This window comes from Melopsittacus undulatus, chromosome 12, assembly GCF_012275295.1.
Source record: "Melopsittacus undulatus isolate bMelUnd1 chromosome 12, bMelUnd1.mat.Z, whole genome shotgun sequence".
Taxonomy (NCBI): Eukaryota; Metazoa; Chordata; class Aves; order Psittaciformes; family Psittaculidae; genus Melopsittacus; species Melopsittacus undulatus.
In genome coordinates, this window is record NC_047538.1 from 2,152,326 (window position 1) to 2,167,305 (window position 14,980).

At 43.3% G+C, this 14,980-nt stretch overlaps 2 protein-coding genes across 2 annotated transcripts in view; one reads left to right on the forward strand and one right to left on the reverse strand.

Annotated features, from left to right (window-relative positions):
* The window catches only part of OTUD3 (OTU deubiquitinase 3), a 28,869-nt gene extending 28,126 nt beyond the window's left edge, over positions 1–743 (reverse strand). Inside the window, exon 1 of the mRNA XM_034068176.1 lies at positions 723–743. The gene's annotated coding sequence lies outside the window, so the exon portion shown is untranslated. The remainder of the gene's footprint in view (positions 1–722) is intronic.
* Positions 1–14,980, forward strand: part of TMCO4 (transmembrane and coiled-coil domains 4) — a 33,318-nt gene that overhangs the window by 8,006 nt on the left and 10,332 nt on the right. The window contains exons 4-11 of the mRNA XM_005145469.4: positions 474–501; positions 2,394–2,526; positions 5,993–6,090; positions 6,829–6,972; positions 7,456–7,575; positions 9,366–9,530; positions 10,015–10,151; positions 11,140–11,224. Of these exons, the coding sequence (XP_005145526.2) occupies positions 474–501; positions 2,394–2,526; positions 5,993–6,090; positions 6,829–6,972; positions 7,456–7,575; positions 9,366–9,530; positions 10,015–10,151; positions 11,140–11,224 (910 nt within the window). The remainder of the gene's footprint in view (positions 1–473; positions 502–2,393; positions 2,527–5,992; positions 6,091–6,828; positions 6,973–7,455; positions 7,576–9,365; positions 9,531–10,014; positions 10,152–11,139; positions 11,225–14,980) is intronic.

Below are 14,980 nucleotides of genomic sequence, written 5' to 3' on the forward strand. Positions count from 1 at the left end.
GCCAGGTTGGACACAGGGGCTTGGAGCAAGCTGCTCCAGGGGAAGGGGTCCCTGCCTGTGGCAGGGGTTGGGACTGGATGAGCTTTAAGGTCCTTTCCAGCCTGAACCAGGCTGGGATTCTACATAGGAGAATTAGAGCCCTGTTTCTCCAAACTTTGATGTCCAGTGTAGTCACAGTGCTTTCAATTGAAACAGAATCACTAATAACAAAAATTATGGGATGCCCCAGCATGTACCAAGCATTATCTACTTCTGTCCAGCCATTTGTAACTGCATATGGAGAATTTTGTACTAGAAGTGCCTGGCTTTGCTCAGTGTTGCCTCACTGAACTGTAGCTTGCTGCCTTCCCATATTGATGATCTGTCATCCTGCAGTAATTGAATCATAGTCCAATGGGTTTTAATGCCTCTGCTTTGATACCTCCACACATATATCATCACTTTTAACTTGAATATCCTTTTTTGCGTTTTAGGACCTTCTGTCCTTCTCTCTCAGAGATGGTAAGTTCACTTTGCATTTGTTCTTTGTGAAAATAATGTAGATGAGTTTACATTTGGTACTTAAAAATGAGCAAAGAGCTCAAGGTACCATCCTGTTTAGTCTTAGCTTCCTTTCTGCAAAAGCAGCACACTCTGTCCCTGCATCCACCTCAGGAAAAGCAGCTCCTTTATTACAAATCATTAATCATAACTGTTAAAAATGGAATTGTTTATCTCCTTACCTTCACATGCCATGTACTGGTATGCAAATGTGGTGGCAGAGATGTTCTGAGCAGAAATACCCAGAGTGGGATGAGGTTTCTCCAGTGTTTTCCAGGGAGCAGGTGACCTCTTTCTTTAGGAAGGCAGGAAAGCTGGGAGGAAAATGCCAGCAGATTTTCTGCACATCACTTTTTGCCTGAAAAAAAACCCAAAAACTATTCAGGGAATAAACTCCTGAGTGTCCTGTGGAACCCATTATAAATAATGTGATTTTAGTCACACATAAAACAATTTTCTGCTTTCCAATCTGTACCATGGATTAGTCTGATAAACTTCATGAAATGGAGACTGCCTACTGAACAAACTGTTCATTTCTAAAAGTAGCCTGGTTTATATCACCACTTGCAGGGTTTAAATCTCTGTTTTCACATGTTCTCACAGGAATGAACTCACTGGGTGCTGATTAGCCTGTGTCACTGCAGAACAAAGTACCATTTTTGTGCTTGCTTTATTTTTCATGGAAAATTGACAAGGCAGTTATTGCAAAACTACTTATTTTGCTAAGCAGGAATTGAAAAGAAATGTATTTTCAGGCCTGGCTGATTTGCTGCCAAGCTGGCTGAGTAAAAAGCTGGGTTGTAGATTAGCAGGCAGGAAGCAAGAAGGAAGGAACACATGCTTGGGATTGCAAGATGTGACACATATCAGGGATGAAGTGAAGATAAATCCTTATCCTTATTTCTCAACCAAGCACCAATCTTAATAGTAGTATCATTAAAGCCTACCAGAGTAGTTTGGTATCTTGGTAATGATGGTAATAAACACATATAATTATCCAATGCCATATTTGACGTACGTGCAGCGGGTATCAGAAACAGTTTTTGTAGTTGGTTCTTGCTGCTATCTTCCAGACACCCTAGACAAGTAATTGCATTTTTCATTCCAGAGTGCAGTAAGAACTTTGTCAAAAGCCTCCCACTGGGAAGCAGCAGGTGCTACTGAAACAGTTTCAGAAAGCAAGAGTTGGCACAAATCATTTAACATCTATTACATTGAAAATGTCTTTTCTTTAAGGACACCTGCTTATAAGCACAGGAGTAATCATTGCTCCTGTCACATGTTGTCTGAGTGCAGTATCCACACCACCATCTCCTGCAGCAAGGTATACAGTGATGCTGCTAGGTGAACTGGTGTGTAGCTTTAAACTCCTACTGCCAGCAAGATGAATTAAACATAAAGATTTTAAAGGTGCATTTTAATCATATCGTATATTGCATTCATGCATAGTTGAGGTGTACTATGTCATGTTACATATATATATATATAATATTTGCTACTCCTAGCCTTGCTGAAGCATTTCTTTGAGAAGGAAGATGCAGCCTATCCAAAGCCAAAAGGCCTCTGTCACAGAGGATAAAGACAGAAGGATTTGAGATCCTCTTTCTGCCATAGAGGCAATTACCTGGTGCTGTGATTGTTTGCAGGAGGAGGTTTGCAGGGCAGAGGATTTCCCATTTATCACTCTCTTCTCTAGATAATAAGAGTTGTGTTCAAAGACATGGAAGAAGAAGAGGGCCCAAGGGAAGGAGCTGTGCTTGTATATGACATGATGGTCTAGCACAGCTGAGTTACTCGCTGTTTAATCTGGTTGATGCAGGCTGATTGATTTCCTGCTCTTCCCTCTCTTCCAGGGCACTACGATGCTCGAGCCAGGGTATTGATCTGCCACATCACCTGGCTGCTTAGAATCCCCTTGGAGGAGCTGGAAGTCCTGGAGGAATCTCTGCTTGAAAGCCTGAAGGAACAAAAAGAGGAAGAGTCAGAGTAAGAACATCTGGGTTGACTATAGAGTCTTGCTTGAAAGCTCAGCAGTAATCTCTTGTGCCTAAGTCCAGTCTCCGATCATTCCCCTCGTGGCTGTTAGTATAATGATTTGTGGCTTGATTAGGGTTGCAGAGCCCTCACAGCACTTGAGCTGCATTGAGGAGCAGGAAGGCTCAGCTGTCTTAAAATCTGAGCTGAGACCCAACCTTGCAAGCTGGTAAAGGCCACTGCACACTGAACTACCTCATATCCTTGTTCCAGTTGCCTCTCCTAGACTGTAGAGTCTTGTGTCTCATCTCTTGTCCCAGTATCTTCAGCTAGAACTGCCTCTTGCAGAATGAAGTTCCTATAAATGTCAGGGTTAGATCCTCAGCTGCTCATTTCCTATGGATCTGTCCTCTGTGTCTGTTTAAAGACAGTTGTCCAAGTCCTAATGATATCTGAGGGCAGTAGCCTGCAACTTTAGATACTTGCAGATCTGACTCCTAATTCTGTGTTATTAATAGAAGATCTTTTCTCTAGATCACCACTTCTTAGATGTGAAACAGCCAAAACGTTGATGGTATTTATAAGAAATGTAGTATTTTTACATTCCACTCATCAGGCAGGAATTGTGCAAAGGTTTAGCAATATGTGAGGCAGTAAATACATCAGTAGTGGACTTTCCAAGGGATCATTGACTATTTTTGCCTGTCAGCTCAGCAGACAGGTTATGAGATTAACCTGAGTGCTAATAAAGGCTTTAATCAATGTCCCTGACACAGTACAGCTCAGATATCACCATGGAATTCAAGCATGTGATGGGGATTTTTTAGTTAGAGCTTTATTTAAATAAAGCTTAACTTTATAGCACACTGTAAAAAGGGAAAGTCAGAATAATCTCAGAGATCATGGACTGCTAAACAGGACACCATCTAGCATGCAGGAGCAAGGGTTGCTATTAATGAGGACTGTTTTGCTGTCGCTTGTGGAAACAAATTCAGTCCTGGGCCTTTAAAACTGATACTGAAGGTGGTAATTCTGTATTGACTGGACTGTGGCTGCTGTAGCACCAAAAGAAATAGCAGTGTGTCTGATAATGACAAGAGATGCTGGTGAATTATGCTGCATATTTACAAACATGGCTTTCAAACACTGCAGCTAGCCCCAGTGGGTTTTGTGTATGGTGAAAACCATGGATTTCACTCTTGTTCTTTGCCCAAATTGCAGCCATGGAAGTAAATACCTGTTACATAAAAGGAAGAAAATGTCTTTATAGTGAGAGTCCATTTCTGCAGTGCTAAAACAAAGCAGAGATTTGTGGGGAATCAATAAGCCTTTGCTTGTTTTAAAATTAGGAGTCAATGGGGAAAGAAAGCAGATTATGAGCCTGTCAGCACTTTGACCTCACAGGCTTTTTGGAGGCAGGGAGTACATTAATACCGGCTTAGGATGCTTCCAGCGTTGACCATCCTCTAGAAGAGGTTTTGTAACAGTAACAACCAAACAGGGTTTTGGCAGCTTCTGCATAGGTGTTTTTACTGGTATTTATCCTCCTGCCTTTGCTGTTGAGGATGTGTTGGACTGTGGCCCAGAACCTGCAAGGTTAAATGTACAATCCTCTGTAGAACAATGCTCTAAACACTTAAATCCGTATTATCAGCACCAAGCCTGCCCTGTATTGCAGGTGTGAGCCTCTCTTTGTTAAAGGGTTCTGTAAGAAACTGGAAAACAGGACATCAATGGCTCACTCATGTTCTCCTGCCACTTTTCACCACTGGAAAATGACCTGAAATTCCCCCTATAAAGTGTCTCTGAACATAATTTGCGGTTCAGGTAAGAGGCTGCACCACCAAGATCACTGAGAGTAGAGAAGTATAAGAGGCAGTTAAATTATCACAGTGGATAAAAAGCAGTAATCAAGGGGTACTTTTAATGCAGAAGCTATTAGGAAAGCAAAAGCAGCTCCTAACAGCCACAGAAGAAAAGCAATGGCAGGTAAAACTGCCATGATGTTAGTTTTACTTACTGCATCTTCAGGCAGGATTTAGCTGCAAGCTATCTTTATAATAACACAAATTGCTCATTATTGGAAATAAAGGTGTATTTCAGCTCTCTGGATGTCGTTACTTTCAGCCTAAGACAACAACACATTGACTATAAAAGCTGATGAACCACTCTGCAGAACAGAAATGGCCGGATATTGCCAACTTAGGTATTAACAGACTGCGGCACTTGTTTGAAGAACATCGGGAATGGTTTCTTCCAAAGCCAGCATTCTGATGGAGGACTGCATGCACAAACCAGGGCACATCCAAACTCCCTTTTGACCATGGGGGTGTAGCAAGTGAACTTAGTTATACTTACAAACTGCAGAAGTACCCACTGCAGGCTGCAGTGTTGTTCTCTGCAGGCAGTTAATGTTTGCAGCTGCAGAAGGTAATACATGATGGAGGCTTTTTTGGAGCATCTCTGTGGAGACAAAGCCTCGGTGCCATGCAAGTCAGTGGGAGTTCTAACACGATGCAGGGATTTCACCCACTGTGCTTCATTGACCTCCTGCTGTGTTGTACAAAGCTGTATATTGTTTGGGACTCGTCTCAAATTGTCTTTATCAAAATTACAGTGCGCTTAGGGGGTTCCAGGAAGAATTAGGCAATTATATGGATAATGGAAATCCACAATTAGGCTAAGATTATGAGGGAAAATATCCAAGTTTGGAAGCAAGATAAATTCTCATGTTTCAAGGCCCAGATTAACCTCTGAGTAAGCAGGCTGGAAAGAACCTTCCTCTGTAAACAACTTATTCCAATATACTCTGTTTCTTGCACTTTCCTTTGAAGGGGGAAACATTTCTGGTAAAAGAGAAATGAAAGACAGTGGAGAGAAGCCAAAAGTAGTGCCTAATAAGTGGTATTTGTTCCTTTTAGGTTGATTTACCTGTTCCTGATAAGCCTGTTAAAATGTAGCTTAAATGCACAGACAAATGGACTAATGACTGTTTAATACCTATTCTATTATTACACTGTGATGTGCAATTCAAAAGCAGCTCAATATACACTCTGTTGCTGGGAAATAGTTTAATTCAGTGTTTGTTAGTCCAAATTCCTCCTATTCCCTTTTGTTCCAAACACTTTTCCCTGTTCCCACTTCACTTTCTTGTGTTAGTTTAAGACACACAGGCAGTATAGAGTTATTGAAATGGCTTTGACTTTTTGTTTCTTATTTCTTACAAGCTTCATCCCTATTAGGAAGGGTTTTCCAAGTAAGTAACATCTGTTGGCTTTTGTCAGCAATTAAATCCTTTCAGTGTACATCTGTGGGTTTATGTCTATGCTCATGAATCTGAGTGTGTTGTCACCTGCATGTTACTCTTTATTGTTCCCAGTTGGGAAATTACACTGAGGAGAATAAAAGCAGGTTCTGATGCAGCCCTGTAATCCATCAGGCTTTTCCATCAGTGTTTGTGATTCTAATCCCCATCCAGAACTGCAGAAGCAGCAAGAAAAAAGAAGGAAAGAAGAAAGAAGCTGAAGAGGTACCTACTCATCGGTCTGGCAACTGTCGGAGGCGGAACAGTGATCGGTGAGGCTGCCCCAGGCACTTCGGAGACCTGCAGGCCTAAACTGCATGCACAGCACTAAGGGCAGAAGGGGGGGGAGGGTATGACTAAATTACATACACATCCAGTAACAGAAACCATCACACCTTTGAGCCCAAGCTCTAGTTTTAAAACATTCACTGCTTTGCTTTGCCAAACTGAAGACAGTATGTTGCTTCAGATAGCAAAAACCCACCCTAATCATCCTACTAACAACAAAAACCCCCACAGCAACAGAAGAAACCCCAAATCCAATAGAAGTTTCATCCACACAACTCTAAAAAGGAAAGAATTAGCTGGGAAAGTTATTCCAGGTTAGCTTCACTGGCTGGGGGAAGTATTACACTGAGGTTGTCACCCTTAAAACATGTTTTCTCCTCTTTCACTTTTATCCTGTGTGTTACAAGAGGATCAGATCTTCAACTGTCAACTCAGAATAGTGTGAGACTAGATCAATATTTCCTAAGCAAACAGGGCACAGCTCACCCCAGGCTACCTCACACTCTTCCTTTGACTTTCATTTCTGCTGAAGTCAGTCAAAGGATCTGTGCAGAGACTCAGGGCCTGGGGAGGGTCTCAGAAAGCCCCTTTGTCAGTGATGCCAAAAAGACCATTGTCTATACTTGTTCAGTAGCATTAGGAGCACTCACATAGCACGGGGAGTCAACTGCCTGATTTTAGAAGTCATAATAATCTAGTGATGTTACTTGTTGCATCTTCAGGCTTGACAGGGGGTCTTGCTGCCCCCCTGGTTGCTGCGGGAGCTGCTACAGTAATCGGAAGTGCTGGAGCAGCTGCTTTAGGTTCAACTGCTGGAATTGCTGTCATGGCATCACTTTTTGGAGCAGCTGGAGCTGGCCTTACCGGTAAGAGGGTGACCACACATTTCTCAGCTACTGAGGCACAAGATCATAGGATCATAGAATATTATAGGTTGGAAAGGACCTTAAGCTCATCCAATTCCAAACCCCTGCCATGGGCAACCTTTCACTAAACCAGGTTGCTCCAAGCCCTCTCCAACCTGGCCTTGAAAACTGCCAGGGTGGGAAATGAAGGAAATGGAAGCTTGCTGTTCTAGGTTAGAAAGGTGCTGCCCTGGAAAGCAGCAGCTTCTACATCTGATGTCTGGTCTGCCGCAAAAAAGCCTTCTGCTGGTGTTGCCTCAGATCGCACAAGCTCAGAAGGATCAAGTTGGCTCCATACCAGGATCTAAGTAATGCATAGACTAGCTGAGGGTTTTGAAAACGGAAAAAACAACCCTATCAGAGTTACTCTGAACTTCTGCTGTTAGCGGAGTCTGTCCTTGCTGTGTGATTTCTCAATTTGTATTTCTGCCTTGCTGTTTGTAGGGTACAAGATGAAGAAGCGTGTGGGAGCCATAGAAGAGTTTGAATTCCTCCCACTTACTGAAGGAAAGCAGCTTCACATCACCATAGCAATTACTGGATGGCTGTGCCCTGGCAAATATGGTAAGAACAAGATGAGGAAAACAAGAGAGGCCTGAGAGCCATGTCTGGGTCCCGCTCCGGGCAGTGTTTGTGCTCTCATAGCCATGTCTTCCCCACACTTGCATGGCCTGGTGACTAAAACAGATCCCCTCTCAACATGAGACTTTGTGACCCAGTCTGCAGTCGCAGTCAAAACAGAAGAAAGAGAGAAGACACCAAATTGGTAGTGATAATAGAAGTGCTAGTCAGAGCAGGATTGTTTATGTTGATAAATGCTATATGGTTTTAGCTAGGAAAGGTCTGTTTGGGGTGGATCATTTCCAGCCCTAGTACAAAGTGTCTCACCTAGCTTGGAGACCTTATGTTTCTCCTCCAGTAATTAACAGAAAAGAGTATCTTTCTCCTGTCTCAGTGTCTGCCACCTAATGAGCTTTATTGGCAAGAAAGTTCCGTGGAGTAGACCCTGTTAAACACAACACTCAGGAGTCAAACTTCCAGGCAGCAACCTTGAAAGGTCTGTAGTGTTTTGTTTGCCAATACAGCTTGTCACATAAAATATGCCAACTGTCTGCTGATACGTTCAGAACCTGACTGAACAGCTGCCAGTTTCTTCCAAAGCCTCATAATTAACACTGGGTATCATTAATGCAGAAAGATGTCTCTGTCCTCCCCCTTGTTAGGTTGCAGCTTGCTGTCAGATTAAGGTTATTTTGACTTTGCAGTAATACGCTTTGGTTTCTCTCATTGTCTGCTTGCCAGGGGTCCAGCAGCTCAGGGTTGGAGGGTTCCCAGGCACTGTTACAAAGACAAGTGTGTCCCTTCAGGAACCCTTTTGTGTCTGTTTGCCCTTAAAAGGGAGTTACAAATGACACACATTCTTCTTCCATAACTAGCAATCTGCTCTAACGTTTCAAAAGCAAAACTAGAGTTGTCATCTCTTTTCCTCCTTACAGCTGTATCTGTCTATTTACGCACTCCCATGACTCCTTAAAACAGGATGGGATTTTTAGGGGATTCACTGCCTTGTGATTTTTATGCTCCCAGAAGCTGCCTGTCTGGATGTTCACAGAGCTGAGAGTATACTGTGGTATGATCTGGCGTGGGGCTCTCTGCCCTGCATCCTTTGGGGATGGAGCAGTATGGGAAGGGGTTAACATCTGGAGGGAAAACAACTCAACTGAAGCAGCTGAATGGCAAAGTAAAACTAACTGCAGTCTGGATGTGCTTGTTTTCAGACAGGGTCATTTCTGCAGTCCTTGCCCGCCTCACTTAAGTGCTGGGAAGTTGCTCTGCAGTGGATTTTGACAAGATCTTATATGTTTTCCATGCCTCTGGTCCCATTGAGCTCAGTCCATACAGCCATTCAGCACTCATCTTTCTCAGGACAGGCCCTCCTTTGGCCTACATTAGAAGGTGGAGCTGCAGCCCTCAGTCTGATGGCTGATGATAGGAGGAATGTCCTGACATACTTAGTGTTAATGTCCACCTGTCTTGGCAGTCTCTGAGTCAATTGAATGGGTCATGAATTCTGAGCCTGTCCATGCTGAAGCCTCTTTCCCAAGGCAGCTAAAGCTACACAATTACTTACAGAGACCAAAACCAGTGCAAATACAGAGTCTAAATCTTTATTTTTAAATATGATTCCTGATTTTCACAGTAGATCAGTGCATTCCAGGTTCTTTTCTGATTCTCTGTTGGGCTCATCCAGCCAGGATGAGCTCTTGTAGCCGTGGCTTCAGACATGACTTCCAGGAGTTAGCCACTGTTGTGCTCTCTCTAACCATAGATTCCATCTCTGCAACCTTTCTCAGGGAGCTTCACAGCACCATGGAGCAGCATGTTGCAGTCGAGTGAGCAGTATTGTCTTGCCTGGGAATCCAAGTACTTGATGGAGCTTGGCAATGCCTTGGATACCCTGCTGAATGGTTTTGTGAACATGATGGCTCAAGAAGCCCTAAAATTTACTGTCTTGTCAGGTAAGGACCTAAATCACATCAGATCTGTTCAAGCGGCTCTTGCGCAGTTTCACTGTTGGTGTCTGTTTAAAGGAGTGTCTGAGATCCTCTGCCACACCTATAGTTTAGATTTGCTTTCCTGTCCTGCTGTGCCTCTGTGTCATTGACTCACTCCTTCAAAATGACAGCTGGAAACACCCTCCCTGACGTGTGACTGTGTTTATTTCTCTCTGTTGTTACACTGGGTTTTACTGCTTTACATAAAGCTTTCAGACGTGCAGCTTATAGTCATGCACAGTGTCTGTCTCCATATCAGAACATCAGCTTCTTTCTTATCTTCCATCTAGCAAAACATTGCTTAGATCAGCTCTTGAGAAAGAAGAAACTGGAAATGACAAGTTCCCAGGTTTAGCTTTCAACTTCAGTGACCTGTCTTGCTTTTAATGTTTCCCAAGAGCAGCCCTGATTTGTGACTTTGCTGTGCTGTTTGCTTTGTGTGTGGCAGGTATTGTGACAGCTTTGACTTGGCCAACCTCGCTCCTGACTGTTGCCAATGTCATTGACAACCCCTGGGGAGTGTGTCTCCATCGCTCTGCTGAAGTAGGCAAGCACCTAGCACATATCCTGCTCAGTCGACAGCAGGTAACTGGTTAGAATTGATCCAGGAATAATGGCTGGATGGGATTTGGCCTGTGGAGGTTAAGTTTTAGAGTCATGCTCCTTAACTCTCAAGTGATATCTTTCCAGAGACAAAAATCCTAATAATATGAAAAAATGCTGCATGAATCTGATTCATTGGGGAGAAATAGGAGATCCCAAGTAAATCAGAGATTTGTACCATTTAACCTAAAGCTTTTCTAATTGAAGAGGAGGAGATCCAGGTCATAACTGACAAGAGGCTTGACCAGCTCACAAAACAGCCCAGCCAGCACACCTGGTGGAAACCTGAGAACAGAAAGTAAAGACAGGTGAAAAGGAAAAGAGAAGAAAGAGTGTTAAAAATGCACCCTGATAAATACAAGGAAAGGCAATAAACTTGAGTTCATACAAGCCCTTTGATTTGCTTGCGGGCATTTTTTTCTGCCTTGTATCCTCTATTGTGAAAACACACGTTCCAATGTTGGGAGCATCTCAAACTAGACAGCACGATAGCTAAAGAGTCCATTGCACACCTACTCCCTCCTTAACACGAAGAGCATTTTATGTTCTTGTTGAGAATAGACTCTCTTAGATCTCACAGAAAATCTCATTAGCTTACCCCACATCATTTCCAGAACAACCACACAGTGCTGCTGTCACTCAGTCTGAAATCTAGAAGTGGTCAATATTTTTGTGTTACACCTTCTTCTGTTCATTGAAACATTTCTAGGAAGACTTTGCTCCTTGAATTCGGCTTTCATTTGGAAATCTCAAGCCAATGACAGCTTCTGATTTGTTTCTGTTTGAAGCATCTACTTTATTGTAACTTGTGATCATTAGATTCTTTCAATTGACTTTTTGAGTAGCAAAAAGATATCAAATATCAAAGTGTGTTTTGTGGATCAGGGTCTTGGGGTGTTCACCTGGCCAGCCTCTCTTTCTGGGTCTAAAATAATATTTGATGGCATTTCTTCCTTTCCTTCTTTTGTAGGGCAAGCGACCTGTCACACTGATAGGCTTCAGTCTGGGTGCAAGAGTCATTTACTTCTGCCTGCAGGAAATGGCTCAAGAAAAAGGTAAAACTCACCTCCTAACCTTTTTCACCTTCATTTTCCTCACTGCCAGCAGAGAAGGTTTTCTTGCAAGATAATCATAGAATCAAATCATGGTTTGGGTTGGAAGGGATCTTAAAGCTCATCCAGCTCCAACCCCTGCCACAGGCAGGGACACCTTCCACTGGAGCAGCTTGCTCCAAGCCCCTGTGTCCAACCTGGCCTTGAACACTGCCAAGGATGGGGCAGCCACAGCCTCTCTAGGCACCCTGTGCCAATGCCTCAGCACCCTCACAGGGAAAACTTCTGCCTTCTATCTATAGAAGAGAAAGTGTTCTGGAATAGAGCTTGGGTCTTCTAGTATAAGACAAAAACCTTAAACAAAAAGGTTTTGAAATGCATTTGGAGCCCAATTCTCCTGTCACCTCCACACGTTCAGTGGATTAAATCCACTGTGCTCACTTGAGGTGCTCAGTGTGTCAGTTTGGTCTCCAATCTGTAAACAACAACTTGACATTTAGTGACATTCAGCTGTTGGATCAGTCTGTGAGCTGCCCACACGATGCTGTGATCTTGGCAGAGGATGGCTTGCCTTTATTGGAAGCTCGCTGTAGCTATTGTAGCTGATTCCCTGAGTCCTCCCTTCCATTTAAGTCACTGAAATGCCACTGTCATCTGCTATTTTCATGGTAATTTTTCCCCAAAGTCAAGTATAAAACCATCTGTTAATTTATTACCCATTGTGGTTCTGTTTATTAATAGATTCTATTTTTGATTTAGAAAGAGAATAAAATCATGATGATCAGTTGATGTAAATTGCATCTTGGAGTTGAGTCAGGAGTGAGTGTGTGCCTGCAGCCAGCCTTCCCCCTCTGTAGCAGTTTACTTCATTAACCATCCAGCCTCACAAAGAGCACTTAATAAATAAAGAGCTTTATAAAGGAAAATGTTCAATAAAGGCCAAGAAGGTGGGAATAGAGTCAGTTGAGGACAGAGCAGGTCAGCAGTTTCTTTCTTGACAGCTGTGTACCAGAACTTCACTTCTGGTTTCAGATGTGAGCCTTCAAAAACAGGAATTCTGGCCTCACAATAAATCTAATCAAATCCAGAATGATCCTAATGGAGTTCTCCCAAAGACAGAACCCAGATCCTAATCTGGCCCTAAATCTACTCTTCTTGTGTCCAAAGAATCCCAAGGGCTGGGATATTTCCAGGTTTTTATTTAACGGTGTGTAGCCTTTCGCTGGAATAAGGGGACTGTAGCTAAGGAATACAGGAAAGGAAATCATTAGGGGTCTTCAAGGTTGGCTGCCATTCTAAGGAAATCTTGCATTGTAATTATGTATCATAGCAGCTCCCCACTGCACAGTGATCTTTCAGCTCCTTAATTGAATTATGAAAGCTGAGCTGCTGGTGAGATGAAAAGCAGCATGTTCAGTGCACATTGCCAAGGCCTTCTTCACATGCACATTCCAGCACAAGCCACAGAAGGAACGGAGCTGGGACCTGCGACATCTGAGACTCGTTTGGGCTTGGGCTTGGATGTCTCACACAAAAGGAATACAAGGCCTAGGCATGCAGCCTTTTGTATCCAGATGGCAGTGGTATTTCTGAGGACAAATAGCTAAGCACGGATTATCTAGTGAAATACCATGGCAGAAACTCAGATGCTGCTCATAGAAAACACTCTTCTGCAAAGCAATGAAATAACCTTTGGGGTAGCTGATCACAAATATCTCTGGAAGCCAGAGCTCAGGGGGTTTTCAGATAATGGTATTAGTGCAGATGTAGCAATGACCAGGCAGAGACAAGTTACTGAGTGGTTATTGGTCATATTTCTCCATCACAATTCCCATGCATTTAGTGATATGAAGAGTGAACTATTGATAATTGCTGTTACCACCAGAACCTGCACCTTGAAACCAAACTAGGTGACAAATCACAGGGTACTGATTTATCTAATGCTGAAGTTCTTCCCTGTGAGGGTGGTGAGGAGCTGGCACAGGGTGCCCAGAGAGGGTGCCCAAGGACTTTGAATTTCATTTAGCTCTATGGTATCACTCTTGATCTCTCTTTACCAACATGATTTATGAATAGATATTGATATATTGGTTGGAATTTTAGGGAAGTAGCAGAGCTGCCCAAGATTTCTCTGTCAACCATGACTTCTACAGGAATTCCTCAGCTGTGGCTGTCTGATAAGAGGAAGATTGATTATGCATCAAAGTTAACATTCCTTTTCAGCAAACCTGCAGCATCCCTGGCAGTGTTCAAAGCCAGGTAGGACTGGGCTTGGAGCAACCTGCAATAGTGGAAGGTGTCCCTGCCCATGGCAGGGGTTGGAACTGGATGAGCTTTAAGGCCCCTTCCACCAAAAACCAGGCTGGGATTCTATGATCTTACCAGGTTTTATTTTTAGCCCCCTTTTCTTCTTCATTTTCCTGCCTGTGCACTCTTTACTGTTCTTCATCACAGAACAGTTTTGCAAACTGGGAAATAAGAGTGTGAGCACTGTAGAGGTCAGTGATCTGTTCTCAGGTTTCTATCTACAATTCAAATGAAATGTGTATTTTTCAAGCATTTTAGTTCTAAGCAAGAAATAAGCTGTACAAAGCACTGGAGAAACAAAAGCTTCCAATGCCTTGCCCAAATGTCCAGGATGCTGATGAATTATCTGTGTGTTTATTCAGTTGGTTCACACTATGGCCAGGGAATTTAGTACCTCGGTTGGAACAAGCGTCCCATTTGAGAGGCTTTGGGTTTCTTTTCTTTTTGGCTAAGCTCTGAGCGTCTTTTTCATTGCCCATGATTACTGGGAACAGGACTTTACTGCTCACAGATTACACTACCAAAATGGAATTGCTCTTTGCTGTTCTCCATTGGTGCAAAATTTGCTTTGCAATAAGAAATAATACCACAACAGCTCTTTTGGATTGTTGTCAGGTGCTGGGATTTACACTTCAGAGAAAGACCCAGGCACTGCACCCAGCTCCAAGTCATTTCCTCCTATCAGGGGAAGGAAACCAATTGTTTTACATGTAAAAAAACAAGTCAGGCAGCACCTCCCCATCCAAACTTGACATACTATGCACTCATTCCCACTTTCACATCCCCACAAACTTCAGCATACAGCTTACAGCCTGCAAAGGCCAGCTTGGGAATGGTTTGGCTCACAGCTTGTGAATGCTGGGCTCCCATGGCTGGAGAGTATGGATTTGGCATGCTAGGCCCATGAGCCTCCAAGGACTCTGAATTTCATTTAGCTCTATGGTATCACTCTTGATCTCTCTTTACCAACATGATTTATGAATAGATATTAATATATTGAGTGGGATTTCAGGAAAGTAGCAGAGCTGCCCAAGTTTTCTCATTCAATCATGATTTAATTCAATACTGGAATTGGCCAGCTGTGGCTGTCTGATAAGAGGAAGATTGATTATGCATGAAAGTCAACATTGCTTTTTAGCAAATCATGCCCTGGGCACCCAGGTTAAAATGCCCTTTATGAAAATCAAACAAATTTGATAGATTATCCAAGTGGGTTTGGAGAGTCCCCCCCTGCAGCCCTGACCCAGCGCTGGGGCAGCAGCACAAGAGGGACCTGAAGCTGCTGGAGCAAGGCCAGAGGAGGCCATGGAGATGCTGTGAGGGCTGGAGCAGCTCTGCTCTGGAGCCAGCCTGAGAGAGCTGGGCTGGGGCAGCCTGGACAAGAGAAGGCTCCTGAAGGGGAGACCTGAGAGCAGCTCCAGTGCCTAAAGGGGCTGCAGGAAAGCTGGAGAG